The sequence below is a fragment of the Oncorhynchus mykiss genome, chromosome 12, assembly GCF_013265735.2.
Source record: "Oncorhynchus mykiss isolate Arlee chromosome 12, USDA_OmykA_1.1, whole genome shotgun sequence".
NCBI lineage: Eukaryota > Metazoa > Chordata > Actinopteri > Salmoniformes > Salmonidae > Oncorhynchus > Oncorhynchus mykiss.
In genome coordinates this window covers 8,184,083-8,206,493 of record NC_048576.1, presented here as the reverse complement: position 1 = coordinate 8,206,493, position 22,411 = coordinate 8,184,083, and the positions used below count along the sequence as shown (strand labels likewise).

Genomic DNA, 22,411 nt, shown 5'->3' with positions numbered 1-22,411 from the left:
ATTACTAGCCACTTTAAACAATGCCACTTAATATAATGTTTACATACCCTACATTACTCATCTCATATGTATATGTATATACTGTACTCTATCATCTACTGCATCTTGCCATCTTTATGTAATACATGTATCACTAGCCACTTTAAACTATGCCACATTTATGTTTACATACCCTACATTACTCATCTCATATGTATATACTGTACTCGATACCATCTACTGCATCTTGCCTATGCCGTTCTGTACCATCACTCATTCATATATCTTTATGTACATATTCTTTATCCCTTTACACTTGTGTGTATAAAGTAGTAGTTGTGGAATTGTTAGGTTAGATTACTCGTTGGTTATTACTGCATTGTCGGAACTAGAAGCACAAGCATTTCGCTACACTCGCATTAGCATCTGCTAAGCATGTGTATGTGACAAATAAAATGTGATTTGATTTGACAATTTGATTTGAACTTTGTTTTTCATATCACTCTATTCAATTCAATGAGTGTCTCCACGCAAATATAATTTATTTTAAAAAAACTACTATTGGAATGTTGTTCAGTATCTATGGGATGCCATTATCAGTTATATTCTTCACATTTATCAATAACTTAGATTAATTTATAGGAAGGCATACTTTAAATATCCACATAATCATAAAATATATCAGTAATTTTAATTTAATTGGGGAAATTAAGATGAACTCTTTCAATATAATTCTGTATCTGTGCTGTCTAATGGTATGTGTAGTTCTCAGTTCAGAGATAAAATAAAACTGTTTAATTGCTATCCCTGGCAATAGTTTAAGGTGGTGATTCAGAGAGAAGAATAACATGTCCATAATAGGAATGGTGTGGCTGTACCATTTCCCTACGTGCAAGGGGGGAACTGTGCAAACTTTGTTTTAAAGTTGACAATTGAAAAACGCGAAAAAGAAAACACATTCTATAATATACAACAGAAATACAATTTGGAAATAAGTAGAACATATGAACAGTCGTTTTTTTGTTTATTGCAGGTTGCTTTTCTGTTTAAGTACAAAAGCCATCGTATCTCACTCCACTGTGTGTCCCCCCCGGATGACTGCATGAAATAGAACAACCCAGTATGCCCTGAGACCAGGATCCATATGCACAGTTACTAGCAGAGAACTATGAAAGAACAGTTATAGACAGTTCATTTATATACAAATTTCGATGACATTTGACTGGTAAACAATGTAATCAAGAAGGGAGAGGGGAGGGGGGAGAGAGATTATCCAATCAAGGATTGTCAGAAACACATGGCAAGCAACTTACAATTTGTTTTTTTTGTTGAGGCGCACCATGGCAGCTCGTTCAAGGTAAGCAGAGAACGTTAGCTAACCTACGAACTATCTCAAATCCATTTGACCATAGCTAGCTAAAAAGACGCTAAGTCGTTCCAAAAGTTGAGTTTGACTCGTTACTTTGATAACTACGTTTTGGGATATCGCTAGAAGCGTGTTTTTAAACGGAGTTTGGCGAAGTTATTTGCCATTTTTAAAGCGTAATAAAATAAACAACCTGAATTGGTAACGCGGCTAGCGTAGCCGAAGGAGGTGGAATCAGCTGGAACTAGCCTGCTCACTGCCACAGCTGTGGTGTGTGATTTAGCTAGCAAACTGGTGCCACTGCTAACCAGCTGATCGACGATGTCAGTGTATTTTTAGATTTAGGAGCTAGCGCACGACCTCACCACCGGGTAACATTTTAGTTAGCTCATTTAAATAACAATTCCGTCGTGTTTTTTAAAATTAGTCTATATAATATTATATTATATTAGTTTGCTAGCTAACAATATTTTGGATAACAATAACTGGCCATTATGTAATGTGGTCCTGCGAGTTTATCTAGCTAACGTTCGTTAGCAAACGTTACTCACGAATTTAGCTACAAGATATTTAATTGTCACGTCAGAAGTTTGATCTTTCACTCCAGCCTGGCAGTGTTAGTGGGATGCCTAACTAGCTCTTATCTAGCAGTTCGCAGGATGTTTTTATAACTAGATTTAGCGTTTTAAACCTGATACTGATAGGTAACGTTAACCGTAGTTTAATTTCGTACAGAAGAACTAGCTACTAGTGTACTTTCGATCATTCCTTGTTATACATTTTTACTTGCTAACCAGCAGGATTGAATATGGCGAATAGCTAACCACCGCGCATGAACAGCTGATTGCCTTTTTTAGAGGTCTCAAATCGAAACTTGTTTGTTTAGCAAATAAATCAAATTTCCCTAAACGCAGGGAAAGGAAGGCAGGAATGCGAGTTTACCATGTCTCCATCCATTGTACCTTTTTTTTATATCAATATTTTTAGCTACTCAACAACTTTATCAGGTTTGAAATGAATAGTTATTGTTGACGAAACCATCAATAGTTGCTGATAGTCCCTTGTCTAAAAACTCTCCATATTGTCTCTCTGCGTAAAGCCATAATAGTCCTAGATATAGATTGATTGATTAGCCCAATAAGGAAAACAATACAAGTTAATTAGGCCCACAGTACCCTGCTATCACATCCTTATATTGAGTACAGGCTCACACATCCCATGCATGCAGCAGCATCGCAGACACACACCTGTGTTTGGGTTGATGAAAGTTAATTCCGTCTACTGCCTTTGTATAGCATTGAACCCTACCCTTGTCTACTACTGGGAGAAACAATTGCACCAGCTCATGTGGAGGGATAAACTGTCCTCATGAAGCTAAACCTTAAAGGTGTAGCACAGGAGAAATGGACCCATTTGTATATAAAGAATGTAGCTATTTGGGCTTAGATATCAACTCTGTAGTCTCTTCAAATCACTCTAAGCATTTCACTGTAAATTCTACACTTATCTTTGGTGCGTGTGACAAATAGTTTGATTTTAAATCTAGACTAGAGAAAAATAAATGCTGTTGCACCTTGCTTACCAATAAAGATGGTTGGCTAATTTAAAAGCCATCTTTTTACTGAGACAAACTTCCTTTGTTTACCATCAGTGGCTGAATATCTTTTCACCTCCAATGTATACTAGTCAGTGGATTGTAAAGTAATGATACAGGGTGAACCACATGTTGACCTTTGCCCACTGCAGGGGAAGGAGTCTCTCTGTCTTTCCCCCTCCCCCACTCGTCACACAGCCCTTCTCTTTAGTGGAGGCTAGTATGCTGCGTGTTGCTTCTACTTTGCTAACTACAGACAGCCCTGCGCCTCTTATAAAACTTAAAAGCCTGCCATCAGCCGACTTTTGTGGTTCGAAGGAATTTCTGTGCAGGCGCCTGCCAACGTTTTGCCTGTAGGTCTCGGCAAGGCCTACGTTATGTTATAGTATGCAGTTTGTATTTTAATGATGTCATGCAGACATGGTCGTGATATAGGCCTACATTTTGGATAAAGGCTCATTCTTGCATCCCTTCTGAAAAGCCAGACACTACACAGGCTACATTATGGGATGGCTGGATTTAGAAGTAGGCCGAGCTGCATGAATGATCCTTCTCGTCCTTATCGGTCTGGTGTGTTCTTGTGCCTTCATGTAAGAGAGAGATGAGATGAGATTTTGGGTGAGGGGGGTGGTAATCAGTTTTAAGGGGACCTAGGGGTTAGTGTGCATCAGACCACCACTGTGGCAGGCAGCTTTACTACAGTGGCTGTACATGATTTACACCTGTAAATAGCATCACATGGGAATCAAAATGGCATGCCCGTACTCCAATATTTCACAATAATGCCTTGCGTTCTGGAGGGTGGCCTTTGCAATCCCCCCCAATGATCCAAATGTGGAATCCGTACCCTTGCTGATTTTTGTATTTAGCTAGGCAAGTCAGTTAAGAATACAATTCTTATTTTACAATGACAGCCTAACCCGGCCAAACCCTAATCTGGGCGACGTTGGGCCAATTGTGTGCCGCCTTATGGGACTCCCAATCACTGCTGGTTGTGATACAACCTGGACTCAAACCAGGATGTCTGTAGTGACGCCTCTAGCACTGAGATGCAGTGCCTTAGACCACTGCGCCACTCAGGAGCCCATATCATGGACCGTAATGGTTTGAAAACATGCCAAGATTTGAAAGATAATAATCAAATTGTATTCATCACATGCTTTGTAAACAACAGGTGTAGACTAAGAGTTAAATGCTAACTTACAGGTCCTTACCCACAATGCAGTGAGAAAGGAAATAGAAAAATAATACACAAGTAAAACACATAATAGATGCTCACCGAGTAAGGACTACTTGGCTATATACATGGGGTACCAGTACTGAATAATGACAACTTGGCTATATACAGTTGAAGTTGGAAGTTTACATACACATAGGTTGGAGTCATTAAAACTTGTTTTTCAACCACTCCACAAAACAATAGTACGCAAGTATAAACACCACGGGACCACGTAGAGTGACAGACAGGTAGCAGCAGTGTACAGTGCATTGGGAAACTATTCAGACCCCCCCCTGTATTTTGTTACGTTACAGCCTTATTCTAAAATGGATTAAATAAATGTTTTTCCTCAAATCTACACACAATACCCCATAATGACAAAGCAAAAACAGTAAAACATTTTATTTATTTATGTTGTTTACATATGTATTAAGATCCTTTGCTATGAGACTCGAAATTGAGCTCAGGTGCATCCTGTTTTTATTCATGTTTTGATGTTTCTACAACTTGATTGGAGTCCGCCTGTGGTAAATTCAATTGATTGGACATGATTTGGAAAGGACCACCCCTGTATTTATAAGGTCCCACAGTTGACAGTGCATGTCGGAGCAAAAACAACGCCATGGGGTCGATGGAATTGTCCGTAGAGCTCCGAGAAGGGATTATGTTGAGGTAGATCTGGGGAAGGTGCCAAAAAAGTTCTGCAGCATTGAAGGTCCCCAAGAACACAGTGGCCTCCATCATTCTTAAATGGAAGAAGTTTGGAACCACCAAGACTCTTCCTAGAGCTGGCCGCCCGACCAAACTGAGCAATCGGGGGAGAAGAGCCTTGGTCAGGGAGGTGACCAAGAACCTGATGGTCACTCTGACAGTGCTTCAGAGTCTCTCTGTGGAGATGGTTATCCTTCTGGAGGTTCTCCCATCTCTGCAGCACTCCACCAATCAGGCTTTTATGGTAGAGTGGCCAGACGGTAGCCACTCCTCAGTTAAAGGCACATGACAGCCTGATTGGAGTTTGCCTAAAGGACTCTGACCATAAGAAACCAGACTATCTGGTCTGATGAAACCAAGATTGAACTATTTGGACAGAATGCCAAGCGTCACGTCTGGAGGAAACCTGGCACCGTCCCTACAGTGAAGCATGGTGGTGGCAGCATCATGCTGTGGGGAGGTTATTCATCGGCAGGGACTGGGAGATTAGTCAGGATCAAGGGAAAGATCAATGGAGCAAAGTACAGAGATCTTTGAAGTCCTGTGCATTCTGGAGCAGGTTTTCAGACTGGGGCGACGGTTCACCTTCCAACAGATCAACAACCCTAAGCACACAGCCAAGACAACGCAGGAGTTGCTTTGGGACAAGTCTCTGAATGTCCTCAAGTGGCCCAGCCAGAGCCCAGACTTGAACCCGATCTAACTTTTCTGGAGAGACCTGATAGTAGCTGTGCATCGACGCTCTCATCCAACCTGACAGAGCTTGAGAGGATCTACAGAGAAGATTGGGAGAAACTCGCAAAAAACTGGTGTGACCAGCTTGTAGCGTCATACCCAATAAGACTCGGGGCTGTATTCGCTGCCAAAGGTGCTTCAACAAAGTACTAAGCAAAAGTTCTTAATACTTATGTAAATGTGATATGATGATTATAAAAAAAAAAAAAATTTTTTTTTCCTAAACGGTTTTATGCTTTGTCATTATGGGGTATTGTGTGTAGATTGATGAGGGGGAAAAACTACTTAATCCATTTTGGAATAAGGCTGTAACGTAACCAAAATGTGGAAAAAGTCAAAGGGTCTGAACTTTCCGAATGCACTGTATGTGATGAGTCAATGGGGACCTTATATGCTGCAGAAATGTTTTAGTTACCCTTCCCCAGATCTGTGCCTTGACACAATCTTGTCTAGGAGATCTACGGACAATTCCTTCAACCTCATGGCTTGGTTTTTGCTCTGACATGCACTGTCAGCTGTGGGACCTCACCAAATCATGTCCAATCAATTGAATTTACCACAGGTGAACTCTAACCAAGTTGTGGAAACATCTCAAGGATGATGGGCTCCCGAGTGGCGCAGCAATCTAAGGCATGCATCTCAGTACACTACAGTCCCTGGTTCGAATCCAGGCTGTATCACATCCGGCCGTGATTGGGAGTCCCATAGGGTGGCACACAATTGGCCCAGCATCGTCCGGGTTTGGCCGGGGTAGGCAGTCCACTGTAAATGAGTTTGTTCTTAACTGACTTGCCCAGTTAAATAAAGGTTTCAATAAATAAAAATAAATGATCAATGGGAATAGGATGCACATGAGCTCAATTTGGAGTCTCATAGCAAAGGGTCTGAATACTATATTAAGGTGTCTTTTTTTTTAATGTTATTTTTTTACATGCATATCCAGGGGCACACTCCAACACTCAGACAGAATTGACCAATAAAGCATTTGTTTAGTGAGTCCGCCAGATCAAAGACAGTAGGGACGACCAGGGATGTTCTCTTGGTAAGGGTGTGAATTTAACCATTTCTCTGTCTTGCTAAGTATTTTTTTTGTTAATGTAATGAGTACTTTTAGGTGCCAGGGAAAATGTATGGAGTAAAAAGTACATTATTTTCTTTAGGAATGTAGTTTAGTAATAGTTGTCAAAATATAAATAGTAAAGTACACATACTCAAACTGCTTAAGTAGTACTTTAAAGTATTTTTACTGAAGTACTTTACACCACTGGATTGTGAGCGTGTTCTAGGAACCTCCTATAAAATTACATGATGCAGGGCAGAGCAGGACGATAGCCAAGCTGTTTGAGGGCAGTCTATTTTGTTGCCAGATTTCCAAATGACAATTGAAGCTACATCCAAGTTCTCCACCCAGATCAAGTTATCCACACCCTTCTTACTTCAACAGAGCTGATTTTTAAAATCCAGTAAAGTAAGTCGTTGTCCATTTTACATGTATTTTGGCAGTGTGCCATTCTAGAGGGAGTGTTTGAAACAGATGATGTCAACCCCATAGGACTGTGTCTCTGTCTATAATTACACCTGTCTCCAGATACAGTGCCTTCAGAAAGTGTTCATACCCCTTGACTTGACTTCACATTTGTTGTTACAGCCTGAATTCAAAATGTATCAAATATATTTTCTCTTGCCCATCTACACACCATACACCATAATGACATTGAAAATATGTTTAAAGACATTTTTGCCAATTTATTGAAAATAAAATACAGGAATATCTCATGTTTTCACACCCCCGAGTCAATACTTTTAATGCACTTTTGGCATTGTTTACAACTATGAGTCTTTCTGGGTAAGTCCCTAAGAGTTCCATACCTGGATGGTGCAACATTTGCCAATTTTTAAAATTTATTTTCAAAATTCTTCAAGCTCTGCCAAGTTGGTTGTTGATTTCAGGTCTTGGCATATATTTTAAAGTAGATTAACTGAAAGACCTTCACTGTCTTCTTGGTAAGCAACTTGTGTTAATTTGGCCTTGTGTTTTACTTAATTGTCCTGCTGAAAGGTGAATTTGTCTCCCAGTGTCCGTTGGAAAGCAGACTGAACCAAGTTTTACTCTAGGATTTTGCCTGTACTCTGCTCTATTCTGTTTTTTTTTTTAATCCTAAAATAATTCCCATATCCATAACATGATGCGGCCACCGGCATGCTTGAAAATATGAACGGAATGCTTTGTATTCAGGACCAAAAGTCAATTTCTTTTGCCAAATATTTTGCAGTGTTACTTTTGTGCCTTGTTGCAAACAGGATGCATGTTTTGGAATATTTTTTATTCTGTACAGACTTCCTTTTCACTAGGTTAGTATTTTTGGAGTAACAACTGATGGATCAACATTGTATTCTCCTTTCACAGCCATTAAACTCTAACTGTTTTAAAGTCACCATTGGTCTCATTGTGAAATCCCTGAGCAGTTTCCTTCCTTTCCGGCAACTAAGTTAGGAAGGACGCCTGTATCTTTATAGTGACTGGGTGTATCAATACACCACCCAAAGCGCAATTAATAACTTCACCATGCTCAAAGGGATATTTAATGTCAGCTTTAAAAAAAAATATACACTGCTCAAAAAAATAAAGGGAACACTAAAATAACACATCCTAGATCTGAATGAATGAAATATTCTTATTAAATACTTTTTTCTTTACATAGTTGAATGTGCTGACAACAAAATCACACAAAAATCATCAATGGAAATCAAATTTATCAACCCATGGAGGTCTGGATTTGGAGTCACACTCAAAATTAAAGTGGAAAACCACACTACAGGCTGATCCAACTTTGATGTAATGTCCTTAAAACAAGTCAAAAATGAGGCTCAGTAGTGTGTGTGGCCTCCACGTGCCTTTATGACGTCCCTACAACGCCTGGGCATGCTCCTGATGAGGTGGCGGATGGTCTCCTGAGGGATCTCCTACCAGACCTGGACTAAAGCATCCGCCAACTCCTGGACAGTCTGTGTTGCAATAGAGTGAGACATGCTGTCCCAGATGTGCTCAATTGGATTCAGGTCTGGGGAACGGGCGGGCCAGTCCATAGCATCAATGCCTTCCTCTTGCAGGAACTGCTGACACACTCCAGCCACATGAGGTCTTGCATTAGGAGGAACCCAGGGCCAACCGCACCAGCATATGTTCTCACAAGGGGTCTGAGGATCTCATCTCGGTACCTAATGGCAGTCAGGCTACCTCTGGTGAGCACATGGAGGGCTGTGCGGCCCCCCAAAGATGTGCCACCCCACACCATGACTGACCCACCGCCAAACCGGTCATGCTGGAGGATGTTGCAGGCAGCAAGACGTTCTCCACGGCGTCTCCAGACTGTCACGTATGTCACGTGCTCAGTGTGAACCTGCTTTCATCTGTGAAGAGCACAGGGCGCCAGTGGCGAATTTGCCAATCTTGGTGTTCTCTGGCAAATGAAAAACGTCCTGCACGGTGTTGGGCTGTAAGCACAACCCCCACCTGTGGACGTCGGGCCCTCATACCACCCTCATGGAGTCTGTTTATGACCGTTTGAGCAAACGCATGCACATTTGTGGCCTGCTGGAGGTCATTTTGCAGGGCTCTGGCAGTCCTCCTCCTGCTCCTCCTTGCACAAAGGCGGAGGTAGCGGTCCTGCTGCTGGGTTGTTGCCCTCCTACGGCCTCCTCCACGTCTCCTGATGTACTGGCCTGTCTCCTGGTAGCGCCCCCATGCTCTGGACACTACGCTGACAGACACAGCAAACCTTCTTGCCACAGCTCGCATTGATGTGCCATCCTGGATGAGCTGCACTACCTGAGCCACTTGTGTGGGTTGTAGACTCCGTCTCATGCTACCACTAGAGTGAAAGCACCGTCAGCATTCAAAAGTGACCAAAACATCAGCCAGGAAGCATAGGAACTGAGAAGTGGTCTGTGGTCCCCACCTGCAGAACCACTCCTTTATTGGGGATGTCTTGCTAATTGCCTATAATTTCCACCTGTTGTCTATTCCATTTGCACAACAGCATGTGAAATGTATTGTCAATCAGTGTTGCTTCCTAAGTGGGCCGTTTGATTTCACAGACGTGTGATTGACCTGGAGTTACATTGTGTTGTTTAAGTGTTCCCTTTATTTTTTTTTAGCAGTGTGTGTGTGTGTGTGTGTGTGTGTGTGTGTGTGTGTGTGTATATATACAGTGCCTTGCGAAAGTATTCGGCCCCCTTGAACTTTGTGACCTTTTGCCACATTTCAGGCTTCAAACATAAAGATATAAAACTGTATTTTTTTGTGAAGAATCAACAACAAGTGGGACACAATTGTGAAGTGGAACAACATTTATTGGATATTTCAAACTTTTTTAACAAATCAAAAACTGAAAAATTGGGCGTGCAAAATTATTCAGCCCCCTTAAGTTAATGCTTTGTAGCGCCACCTTTTGCTGCGATTACAGCTGTAAGTCGCTTGGGGTATGTCTCTATCAGTTTTGCACATCGAGAGACTGACATTTTTTCCCATTCCTCCTTGCAAAACAGCTCGAGCTCAGTGAGGTTGGATGGAGAGCATTTGTGAACAGCAGTTTTCAGTTCTTTCCACAGATTCTCGATTGGATTCAGGTCTGGACTTTGACTTGGCCATTCTAACACCTGGATATGTTTATTTTTGAACCATTCCATTGTAGATTTTGCTTTATGTTTTGGATCATTGTCTTGTTGGAAGACAAATCTCCGTCCCAGTCTCAGGTCTTTTGCAGACTCCATCAGGTTTTCTTCCAGAATAGTCCTGTATTTGGCTCCATCCATCTTCCCATCAATTTTAACCATCTTCCCTGTCCCTGCTGAAGAAAAGCAGGCCCAAACCATGATGCTGCCACCACCATGTTTGACAGTGGGGATGTTGTGTTCAGGGTGATGAGCTGTGTTGCTTTTACGCCAAACATAACGTTTTGCATTGTTGCCAAAAAGTTCAATTTTGGTTTCATCTGACCAGAGCACCTTCTTCCACATGTTTGGTGTGTCTCCCAGGTGGCTTGTGGCAAACTTTAAACGACACTTTTTATGGATATCTTTAAGAAATGGCTTTCTTCTTGCCACTCTTCCATAAAGGCCAGATTTGTGCAATATATGACTGATTGTTGTCCTATGGACAGAGTCTCCCACCTCAGCTGTAGATCTCTGCAGTTCATCCAGAATGATCATGGGCCTCTTGGCTGCATCTCTGATCAGTCTTCTCCTTGTATGAGCTGAAAGTTTAGAGGGACGGCCAGGTCTTGGTAGATTTGCAGTGGTCTGATACTCCTTCCATTTCAATGTTATCGCTTGCACAGTGCTCCTTGGGATGTTTAAAGCTTGGGAAATCTTTTTGTATCCAAATCCGGCTTTAAACTTCTTCACAACAGTATCTCGGATCTGCCTGGTGTGTTCCTTGTTCTTCATGATGCTCTCTGCGCTTTTAACGGACCTCTGAGACTATCACAGTGCAGGTGCATTTATACGGAGACTTGATTACACACAGGTGGATTGTATTTATCATCATTAGTCATTTAGGTCAACTTTGGATCATTCAGAGATCCTCACTGAACTTCTGGAGAGAGTTTGCTGCACTGAAAGTAAAGGGGCTGAATAATTTTGCACGCCCAATTTTTCAGTTTTTGATTTGTTAAAAAAGTTTGAAATATCCAATAAATGTCGTTCCACTTCATGATTGTGTCTCACTTGTTGTTGATTCTTCACAAAAAAATGCAGTTTTATATCTTTATGTTTGAAGCCTGAAATGTGTCCAAAAGGTCGCAAAGTTCAAGGGGGCCGAATACTTTCGCAAGGCACTGTGTGTGTGTGTATGTAATATATATATATTTTTTTTTTCAACCATCTACCAATAGGTGCCCTGCTTTGTGAGGCATTGGAAACCCTCCCTGGTCTTTGGTTGACTCTGTGTCTGAAATTCACTGCTCGACTGTGGGACCTTACAATTATCTGTATGTGTGGGGTACACCGATGATTTTTGAATGACTACCTCATGTTAAACAGTTATTGCTCAGTGAGTCCATGCAACTTACGGGTTTAGCACATTTTTGGGGGTCCTGAACTTATTTAGGCTTGCCATAAAACAAAGGGGTCTAAATACTTATTAATTCAATACATTTCCATGACACAATGGGGTATTGTGAGTGTATACCAGTAAAATGTGTTTTCTCAATTGAATCACTTTTAAAATTCAGGCTGTAACCCAACACTGTGGAAAATGTTAAGGGGTGTGAATACTTACTGAAGGCACTCACTGTATGATGGAACCCCCCCCCTCCCCCAATTACACCATTTTAGACTCTCAAAATTATTCTGGTAATGGTGTACTTTGTATAATATCAATCCAACTTGCTCTCCTATAAAGCCCAAATCATAACCTGAGATCTACCCAAGTATTTAGATTTTTAGCCCAAGTCTTCCATTTTTGATATCTGTGCATAATTGAATTTACCCTGAAGTCTGAGTTAAGTGTATACAGACTTGAGCAATGTGTACTGTTCAAAGGGTCCACTCTAAACCTGTCTGATTTTTTTTTCTCCCCCCCCCCCCCCCCCCCCCCCCCCACACACACACACACAGCTACAATGAGGAGAGGAACCTCCTTCGCATCCAAGAGCGGGAGCGGCGGAATCAGGGAACCTTCCAGGAAAAGGAGTTCTACCAGGAGACCGTTCCCCTGTTCGGGGAGCCCTATAAGGTCAGACTACTTCCTGTTCTTTCTTTTCTTCTTCTCTAGGCCCTTATTAGGACTGCAGGAGGACATACTAACAACTACAAACATTCCGACGTATTCCCAAAATACAGGTTATTTTATATGACGCTATTAATTATTCCATTCTATTTGAAATAAGAGAATTAGAGGCCAGAGGAAGTGTTTTGCTTGATGACTTCATGACCAATGCGTTTGCATGTTTGATAATGTAACAGTTTGTTTTGTAACACAGCCCACGTGTCAGCGTGTCACTCTTAAGAGATGAGCTGTTGTGAACTCGACTCCAACCTTTTTATTAGAAACTCCTCAGAACATCTCGTTGATGTAGTTAGGCGTTGCTCTGGACGTGATGACCTGCGTTCATACCGTATCCAGGTCCTCAGTGGCAGGGAGCTTGGCCCCAGTGATGTACTGGGCTATGCGCACTGACCTCTGTAGCGCCTTGTGGTCTGATGCTAAGCAGTTGCCATACCAAGCGGTGATGCAGCCTGTCAAGATGCTCTCATTGATGCAGCTGTAGTGAAGGCTAGCTCCAGGCTCAAGGGCGTTTTTTTTTTTTGACGTTCTCTTATGTAATAGGGCTCAGCCTAGTGCAGGGATGGGCAACTCCAGTCCCCTGGGGCCTGATTGGTATCACACTTTTGCCACAGCTAACACACCTGACTCCAATCGTGATCTTCAGTTAAGAATGCAATTACTTTAATCAGCTGTGTTGACTAGGGATGTGGACAGTGTGTGACACCCCTCCGACCCCCGAGGACTGTCGCTGCCCATCCCTGATGTAGGGAATAGGCCTGGCTTTGAGTCATTCTTAGGGAGGTCTGAAATGAGTAGGGGCCCGGGTGGACTGTGTGTGCATACTATATACATGCATTTGGAAAGTATACAGACCCCTTGACTTTTTCCAGATTTGGTTACATTACAGCTTTATTCTAATATTGATTTAAATTAATGTTTTTCTTCAATCTACACACAATACCCCATAATGGTAAAGCGAAACCAGCATAGATAATAAAGAGTTAGTGACAGAAGGGTCAATGCTGATTGTCCAGGTAGCTATTTGCTTAACTATTTAGAAATCTTTTGACTTAAGGGTAGACTCTGTTCAGGGTCCTGTTGGGTCCAGACTTGACGCATCGGTACCGCTTGCCGTGCGGTAGCAGAGAGAACAGTCTATGACGTGGGGAATTTGTAGGGCAAATTGTCAAACACTCCAGCCACCCACGTCGTAGATAGACTGTTCTCTCTTTTAGAAACTTCTGCACAACATAAAAAACTGATACCGTATTTATGTACGTATTCAGACCCTTTGCTTTGAGACTCTAAATTGATTCGGGTGCATCCTGTTTCCATTGGTTATGCTTGATGTTTCTACTACGTGATTGGAGTCCACCTTTTTTGGTAAATTTAAAATTGACGGGACATGATTTGGAAAGGCCTGTCGATTATAAGGTCCCACAGTTTGACAGTGTATGTCAGAGCAATAATCAAGCCATGAGATCGAAGGAATTGTGTCGAGGCACAGATCTGGGGAAAGGTACCAAAAACATTCTGCAGCATTGAAGTTCCCCAAGAACACATTGGCCTCCATCATTCTTAAATGAAAGATGTTTTAGAACCACCAAGACTCTCCCAGAAAGAGCTGGTCACCAGACCAAACTGAGAAATCGGGGGAGAAGGGCCTAAATCAGGGAGGTGACCATGAACCAGATGGAGCTCTGTCAGAGTGACCAATCTTTCTGCAGAGATGGTCATCTCTCTGGAAGGTTCTGCCATCTCTGCAGCTCTCCACCAATCAGACCTTTATGGTAGAGTGGCCAGATGGAATCCACTCCTCAGTAAAATACACATGACAGCCCACTTGGAGTTTGCTGAAAGTCACCTAAAGGACATTCAGACCATGAGAAATAATATTCTCTGGTCTGATAAAACCAACTCTTTGGTCTGAATGCCAAGCATCATATTTGGAGGAAAGCTGGCATCATCCCTACGGTGAAGCATGGTGGTGGCAGCATCATGCTATGGTTATATTTTTCAGGGACTGGGAGACTAGTCAGGATCGAGGGAAAGATGAACAGAGCTCCTTAATAATAACCTGCTCCGGACCTTAGACTGGGGCGAAGGTCCACTTCCAATGAGACAACGACCTTAAGCGCACAGCCTAGACAACGCAGGAGTTGCTTTGGGACAAGTCTCTGAATGTCCTTGAGTGTCCCAGCCAGAGCCTGGACTTGAACCCGATCGAACATCTCTGAGGCGACCTGATAATAGCTGTGCAGCGACGCTCCCCATCCAACTTGACAGAGCTTGAGAGGATCTACAGAGAAGAATGGGAGAAACTCCCCAAATACAGGCGTGCCAAGCTTGTAGCGTCATACCCAAGAAGACTCTAGGCTGTAATCGCTGCTAATGGTGCTTCAACGTACTGAGAAAAGGGTCTAAATACTTATGTAAATATATATATATATATATATATATATATATATATATTTTTTTTTATACATTTGCAAATTTCAAAACCTGTTTATGCTTTGTCATTATTGGGTATTGTGTGTAGATTGAGGGGAGGGGGGACTAATTAATACATTTTAGAATAAGGCTGTAACGTAACAAAATGTCAAGGGGTCTGAACTTTACGAATGCACTGTATATACAAAAGTATATAGATACGAATGCACTGTATATACATAAGTATATGGATACCCTTTCAAATTAGCGGATTCGGCTGACATCACTCGCTACCGAGTTCCAAACTGCCTTAAATGAAATGGGTTTCCATGGCCGAGCAACAGCACACAAGACTAAGATCACCAAGCGCGGGCTGGAGGGGTTGTAAAGTTTGCCGCCATTGGACTCGGGCGCAGTGGAAACTGTTCTCTGGGGTGATGAATCAAACTTCACCATCTGGCATTCCGACAGATGATTCTGCGTTTGGCGGATGCCAGGAGAACACTACCTGCCACAATGCATTGTGCCAACTAAAGTTTTGTGGAGGAGGAATAATGGTCTGGGGCTTTATTACATTGTTCGGGTTTGGACCCTTAGTTCCAGTGAAGGTAAATCTTAACGCTACAGCATACAATGACATTCTAGATGATTCTGTGCTTCCAACTTTGTGGCAACTGTTTTGGGGAAGGCCCTTTCCTGTTTAGGCATTGCCAATGCCCCTGTGCATAAAGCGAGGTCCATACAGAAATGGTTTGTCGAGATCGATGTGGAAGAACTTAACTGGCCTGCACAGAGCCCTGACCTCAACCCCATCGAACACCTTTGTGATGAATTGGAACGCCGACTGCGAGCCAGACCTAATCGCTCAACATCAGTGCCCGACCTTACTAATGCTCTTGTGGTAAGTCCCCGCAGCATGTGGATGGAAATCCCAGCCTGTGATTGGGTGAGGACTGCAAGTCCCCTGGTGAGCATGTAAATCCCAGCATGTGATTGGAGACAGATGGGAACCCCCAGCTAGCTATGTCCTCTGGAAATCGATGCAATCCCCAGCCAGCCACGTCTTCTGTAGATTATGGAGCTGTTCGGTTAATGAGGCCTCTTGGAGCCCCCTACCCTGTCACTACTCAGGAGGGAGTGGAAACCCCTGAGGAGTACTCTAAACCGGAGGGCCAACCAGTTAGTCCTGTCCCCCATCAGAGCCTGTCAGCTCCAGCAGCCGCTTGTTATTTAAAGCAGGGGTGGTTTTTGTCTAGAATGGATACAGCTCTTGTCTAAATGGACTTTTCACTGCAGGTTAATATAACTTGTGCAGCAGGTTGGGAGAATTGACATGGCAGGTCAGGATAATTAGGTTAAGGTTAGGAAAATGGTTTGGGTTATAAAAAATACATTTTTATGTCAATTTGACAAAAGCTATTTAGTCTAACGGTTCAAATATCTGAACTTGTATTAATCATGGTCAAATTACCGACCATGAAATTAGTTATTAAAATTGCTAAATCTTCTCTCCGCCCAATGGCAAAATGTGTAGAATCGCAGAAAATAACTATAAATGTATCTCTGCAGTCAAGTAGGGGGGGGGGGGGCCCTGCGAACACAATTTCGGGCCCCCAAAATGCTAGGGATTTTGTCATTATGGATGTGGCTACGCAGACCCTCGAGTCACTGCACTTCCTCATGAGTTACAATCAAAGTTGCCCACCCCTGATTTTTAAAGGAACACAGTTAGCTATTTACGCTCCCTAGGAAATAAGAGGGTGTGGCTTAAAATAATGCAATTTGGTGAGAATCTCTTTCTAATTCCGTGTCGGTGTGCAGGTTGGCCTTGTTGCCCAGTGGGTCAGTGAGAGGCTGTATGAATAAAAAAATACACTTTTTTATTTAACTAGGCAAGTCGGTTAACATTCTTATTTACAATTACGGCCTACCAAAAGGCCGCCTGTGGGGACGGGGGCTGGGATTAAAAATATAGGACAAAACGCATCCCGACAGACACCACAACACTGCATAGAGACCTAAGACAACAAAGCATGATAGCAACACATTACGATGACAACATGGCAGCAGCACAACATGATAGCAGCACAAAACATGGTACAAACATTATTGGGCACACGGGCGGGGAAGCGATGCATTGTCTGTGTGGTCAGGGAAGTAGGCCAAGATGAGCTTGAGATGTTTCTAAGCAATCCTTAAAACAAAACAAAAAAACGAAAATTAGAAATAATTGTGAAAATATGAACCTAATAACGTTATTAGATCATTTTATAGTCCTCAAGTAGCATACCACCCTTTCTAATTAACACCACTTCAATCACTCTTTCAGTCTACCCTCCCTTTTCTCCTATTAGCTCAGTCATTTCTTATAAAGAAGCACTACTTTCCCTTGGTGGCTGGCAGCTGTAAAGTATATCTCTTTACCATGGCTAAGCTGATTGCTTTGTTTGTTCAGTGGATGAATGGGAGGCTCTGTTTCCTTGGTCGGCTGCCTGTTGTGATGCATTTGGTTCATTCTGGCAAATCCTTATGTTGTGTTGGCGTCAGTTGGGTCTGTGAACAAGGCCAGCCTCTCAAGGTGAACAATGTTGTAGGATGTGAATTAGCTGTCACTAACATCCCAGGGCTTAGGGTTAGGTACTGCTGGTTTATTCACAATGCATAGCGTCTCATATTGACCAGAGAGAAGTGAGGTAGGAGTCTGTTAGGGACAGGCATTGTACTCGCCCAGGCCATGTGAATTGATGGTGAAGCAAAGCATAGGTGGATTCTTTGTCTTCACGAGGTGATGCTGTACCAAAGGTGCTGGATAAATGGAAGATGTCTTACTCAGGCCGTTTTACCATTTCGACCCAAAAAAATTGGCACAGTTCCCGTGTGCTTAAGGGGTGGCTCTCCCATAGGCACCAATGCGACAGCAGCTTGGCCTGGTCTACTTAGTTCATTGACTGTATATGAACCAGAAATAAGGAGCCAGCGAGTTGTCTCGCTTCTTCTTCAGTTTCTGTGTCTTCTACTGTAGGGACTTTGGCAACCTTATTCTCCACCCTTCTCCTGGCGTGTACTCTTGCACACTCCCCGCCATGCATTCCACAATAGTGGAAACTCCCTTCAAGCCAATGCTTACACCAATCCTATACGTTCTTAAAATCCATGACAGGGAGGGTGTTGGTGAAGGCTAAAGGTTGCGTCCAGATTTGTCTTTTTCTCCCCCCCACCTATCTCCTGAACCACAGCCCAACGTTGCCCTTTTTCTGAAGAGGATGTTTTGGAGTGACGCAGTGAGCCCATACAGCCCTTGGGGTTAGCTAGCTAATGTAACAGAGAACTTCATCTTGTTTACTCTCCTGCTTTTTAAAGGTCATATTGATTGGTTGCCAAAAAAAGTCAGCTACATACAGAGACGAAGGGCAACAGTAATATTTAGATAGTTAAACCATGGTTTTATCTAGAAAGTTTAGCTGATTTCTATCTGTGAAACAACAGTTACATCCTCACTGCATGTTTTGGTTTTTAAAGGTAGACTCAGCGATACAAAGTAAACATTTTAGCAGTATCAGGTCAACTTCCGCAACAACGAAGAGCGTGTAGCAAGATGTTATTCTCCTCCTCAGTCTCAGACTGTATTGTTCTTATTAATTTTCAAGGCTAACAACTACTGTAGTGCTGATAGGAACCCATCTTGTTAACAACACTGATGTACCTGAGTAACCTTTTCTTTTCTGTTTCAGACGAACAAAGGAGATGAGCTGTCCAGCCGTATCCAGAGGATGCTGGGTAGTTATGAGGATGTGAACAATCCCAACACTCACCAGTGTTTGGACAGCAGCTTCTCTAAGGAGCCTCAATCTCATGTCACCACAAAGTATGGGCGGCCATCTCGCAGCCGAGACCGAGCGAAGCCTCCATTCCAGAACCCTCCTCAGTACGGGGCAAGCCAGAGCCAGAGTGGTGGTCCACCCCGTGGTAGCCACTCTGGCCAGCCTCTGAAGAAGATCCACGGTCCTTCCTCCTCCTACACCCAGTCCTCCCTGGGTCTCAGCCAGGGCCAGGCCTGCCCAGACCCACACCAGAGAAAGACTGAGCTCTGGCCAGACCTGAGGGAGTGTGCCAGTCTTCCTCCAGTCCTCTCCGCCCTGTCCCCCCCAGCCGATCCCCTATCCCCCCTACATTCCAGTGACCCCAGCGACTCTGAACACCAGGACTCCCCCCTGCACCCTGAGAGGCACCCGGCCTCTCCCCTACACCCCGACTCACACTTCCCCATGGTGTCCCCCCTGGATGACCCCCAGAGAGACGTCCCGCCTCCGGCCATCGATGGGGCAACCCTACCCTCTCAGACCTTCCCTCCACCACTGGCCTCCAAACCCAACCTGGTCATGCCCCAGAAGCCAACAGCCTACGTCCGGCCCATGGATGGCCAAGACCAGGTGACCAGCGAGTCTCCGGACCTCAAGCCCTCTCCAGAAGACTTCCATGGGCAGTCTTATCATGAACCCTTACCAGACTTAAAAAGCACCAGGCCCAGCCTTTCCAAACTGAAGATACCATCACAGTCTATAGAGGTAAGCAGAACCATGTTCTGTTTTTAACCGTGTGTGTTTGTGTTCCTTCTTTTGACTAGCCTATATAGCCTGCTGTGTGAGAAATATCAGTTAATATCAGACGCATAATGAACACACAAGCCTGGGAGACTGGGTTTAAACTGGACTTTAGATTAGAACTGGACGGTGGACTTTAGATGGAAGAAATGGTTGGTCAGCAAAGAAAAAGTTAAACATTACGTAACATCAAACTAACAAACCTTGAACATATCCTAAAAATGGAACACGTATCAGATGGGCCTGTTTCTTAGTTGGTTAATATTGAACTTTTGGATGCCTCGACTTGCTCTGGAAAGTTGCACTTCCCAAGTTTGATCAGCTTAGAACTACAGACGGATAACAATTTCTGGAGAGGCTGCATTCAGGCCCAGTGTCGATGTAGCTTATTGACACACACTGTGAAGCTAGGTCAGCTCAGTGGAAATCATGTAGAACGAAATGTCAAGAGATTTGCATGCTCTAGTCTAGTCCTATTCTCTCTCTGGGGGAATATTTCCATAGTTGTCTTTGATGAGACTTTGTCCCAAATGGCACCTTGTTCCCTACCTAGTGTACTACTTTTGAGCGGGACCCCCCCCCCCCCCCAATAGGGCTCTGATTTTTAAAAGCAGTGCACTATAAAGGGAAAAGGGTGCCATTTGGGATGCACACTTTGCGATGGGACCTCATCCTGCCTGTTTACCTGTAGGAGGAACAGACGATGGACACCCAACAGGGAAATAATCTGTCCCCTAACTTTTTAGTGCATTCCACACCTGTGTCCTGTAGTCTCCGAGATTCACGGGTGACCATTTCGTCTCAATAAGTGAATGCTGGCATAATTGGTCTAATCGTTAGGAATGTGCGTCTTTCCCCTTTTCATGAAGATTTCGCACTTGTCTTGATACAGGGTCGGCCTAGCGGTTAAGAGCATTGGGCCAGTAACCAAAAGGTCACTGGTTCGAGTCCCTGAAGCCGACTAGGTTAAAAAATAAAATATGTCTGTCTGTGCCCTCGAGCAGTTTCTCCTGTGAGTCTCTGGATCATAGCTAAAGTGGTTAGAGCGTTGGACTAGTAACCGGAAGGTTGCAAGTTCAAACCCCCGAGCTGACAAGGTACAACAAATCTGTCGTTCTGCCCCTGAACAGGCAGTTAACCCACTGTTCCTAGGCCATCATTGAAAATAAGAATTTGTTCTTAACTGACTTGCCTAGTTACATAAAGGTAAAATAAAGGTAAATAAATAAGATACAGTACCTTAAGATGGTGTTCATATTATACTTGTTGCAGCATGAATGCATTTTTTTCCCTTCAAAATCTCACACACGACTACGCATAATGACAAAGTGAAAACAACATGTTTTTAGACCTGTTTTCACATTTTTATTGAAAGTTAAATATCTAATTGACGTAATTATTCACACACCTTGAGTCAATGTATGTTCGTGACCTTCGGCAGTGATTTTACAGCTGTGAGCCCATTTTCAAGTCTTGCCATAGATTTTTAAAGTAGATTTAAGTCAAAACTGTAACTCGGCCAATTCGGTAACATTCATTACTTCTTGGTCGGAAACTCCAGTGTAGATTTGTACTTGTTTTAGGTAGAGGTCGACCAATTGTGATCTTTCAACACCGATACTGACTTGGTGGACCAAAAAAAGTCGATACCGATTTAATCGGCTTATTATTTATTTATTTATTTATTTATTTATTTATTTACAAAGTTTTGGAGAAGAAAGTAAAAGTGCACTATGTGCCATGTAAAAAAGCTAACGTTTAGGTTCCTTGCTCAGAACATATGAAAGCTGGTGGTTCAATATTCCCAGTAAAGAAATATTTGGTTGCAGTTATTATAGGAATTATGACGCGTCGACTATTTCTCTCTATGCCATTTGTATTTTGTGTATCTTTGACTATTGGATGTTCTAATAGGCACTTCTTAGGAGTTGATATGCTTGAAGTCAAAAAACAGCTGAGATCAAGCATTGCTAAGAGCTGCTGGCAAACGCAGTAAAGTTTGAATGAATGCTTACGAGCCTGCTGCTGCCTACCACCGCTCAGTCAGACTGCTATATCAAATCATAGACTTAATTATAATATAATAAACAAAGAAATATGAGCCGTTGCTCATTAATATGGTAAAATCTGGAAGCTATCATTTCAAAAACAAAACGTTTATTCTTTCAGTATTCATTCTTTCTTTATTCTCCAATTACGGAACCGTTCCGTATTTTATCGAACGGGTGGCAACCCTAAGTCCAAATATTGCTGTTACATTGCACAGGCTTCAATGTTATGTTATAATGATGTAAAATTCTGGCAAATTAGTTCGCAACGAGCCAGGCTGCCCAAAACTGCGTGCAATGAACGCAAGAGAAGTGACACAATTTCCCTAGTTAATATTGCCTGCTAACATTAATTTGTTTTAACTAAATATGCAGGTTTAAAAATATTTACTTCTGTGTATTGATTTTAAGAAAGGCATTGATGTTTATGGTTAGGTACATTCGTGCAACGATTGTGCTTTTTTTGCAAATGCGCCTTTGTTAAATCATCACCCGTTTGGCGAAGTTGTGATTCGATGCTAAATTAACAGGCACTGCATTGATTATATGCAACGCAGGGCAAGCTAGTTAACTAGTGATTATTTGAAGATAGGTTTAATGCTAGCTAGCAACTTACGTTGGCTTCTTGCTGTACTTGCGTAACAGGTGGTCAGCCTGCCACGCAGTTTCCTCGTGGAATGCAATGTAATCGGCCATATTCGTCGTCCAAAAATGCCAATTTACCGATTTATTATCAAAACTTGAATTCGGCCATGTAGGTCGACCTCTAGTTTTAGGTAATTGTCCTGCTGGAAGTTGAATTAATCTCCCAGTGTCGGGTGGAAAGCAGACTGACCCAGGTTTTCCTCTAGGATTTTTCCTGAGCTGAGCTCAATTCCCTTTTATTATCTTGATAAACCTGCTTCAGTCCTTAACAATTACAAGCATACCCATAACATAATGCAGCCGCTACTTGAAAA

The 22,411-nt window shown here is 42.8% G+C and overlaps 1 protein-coding gene across 3 annotated transcripts in view; it reads left to right on the top strand.

The window, feature by feature from the left end:
* The first annotated feature begins 1,100 nt into the window (after positions 1–1,100).
* Positions 1,101–22,411, top strand: part of LOC110536914 (AF4/FMR2 family member 1) — a 77,546-nt gene continuing 56,235 nt past the window's right edge. Inside the window, exons 1-3 of one of the 3 annotated variants that reach the window (XM_036936811.1) lie at positions 1,101–1,336; positions 12,223–12,340; positions 18,535–19,368. In XM_036936811.1, the coding sequence (XP_036792706.1) occupies positions 1,320–1,336; positions 12,223–12,340; positions 18,535–19,368 (969 nt within the window). In that variant the 5' untranslated portion in view covers positions 1,101–1,319. Of the gene's footprint in view, positions 1,337–7,053; positions 7,073–12,222; positions 12,341–18,534; positions 19,369–22,411 lie in introns of those variants that run through there. The other 2 variants (XM_036936810.1, XM_036936812.1) reach the window with 2 other exon arrangements.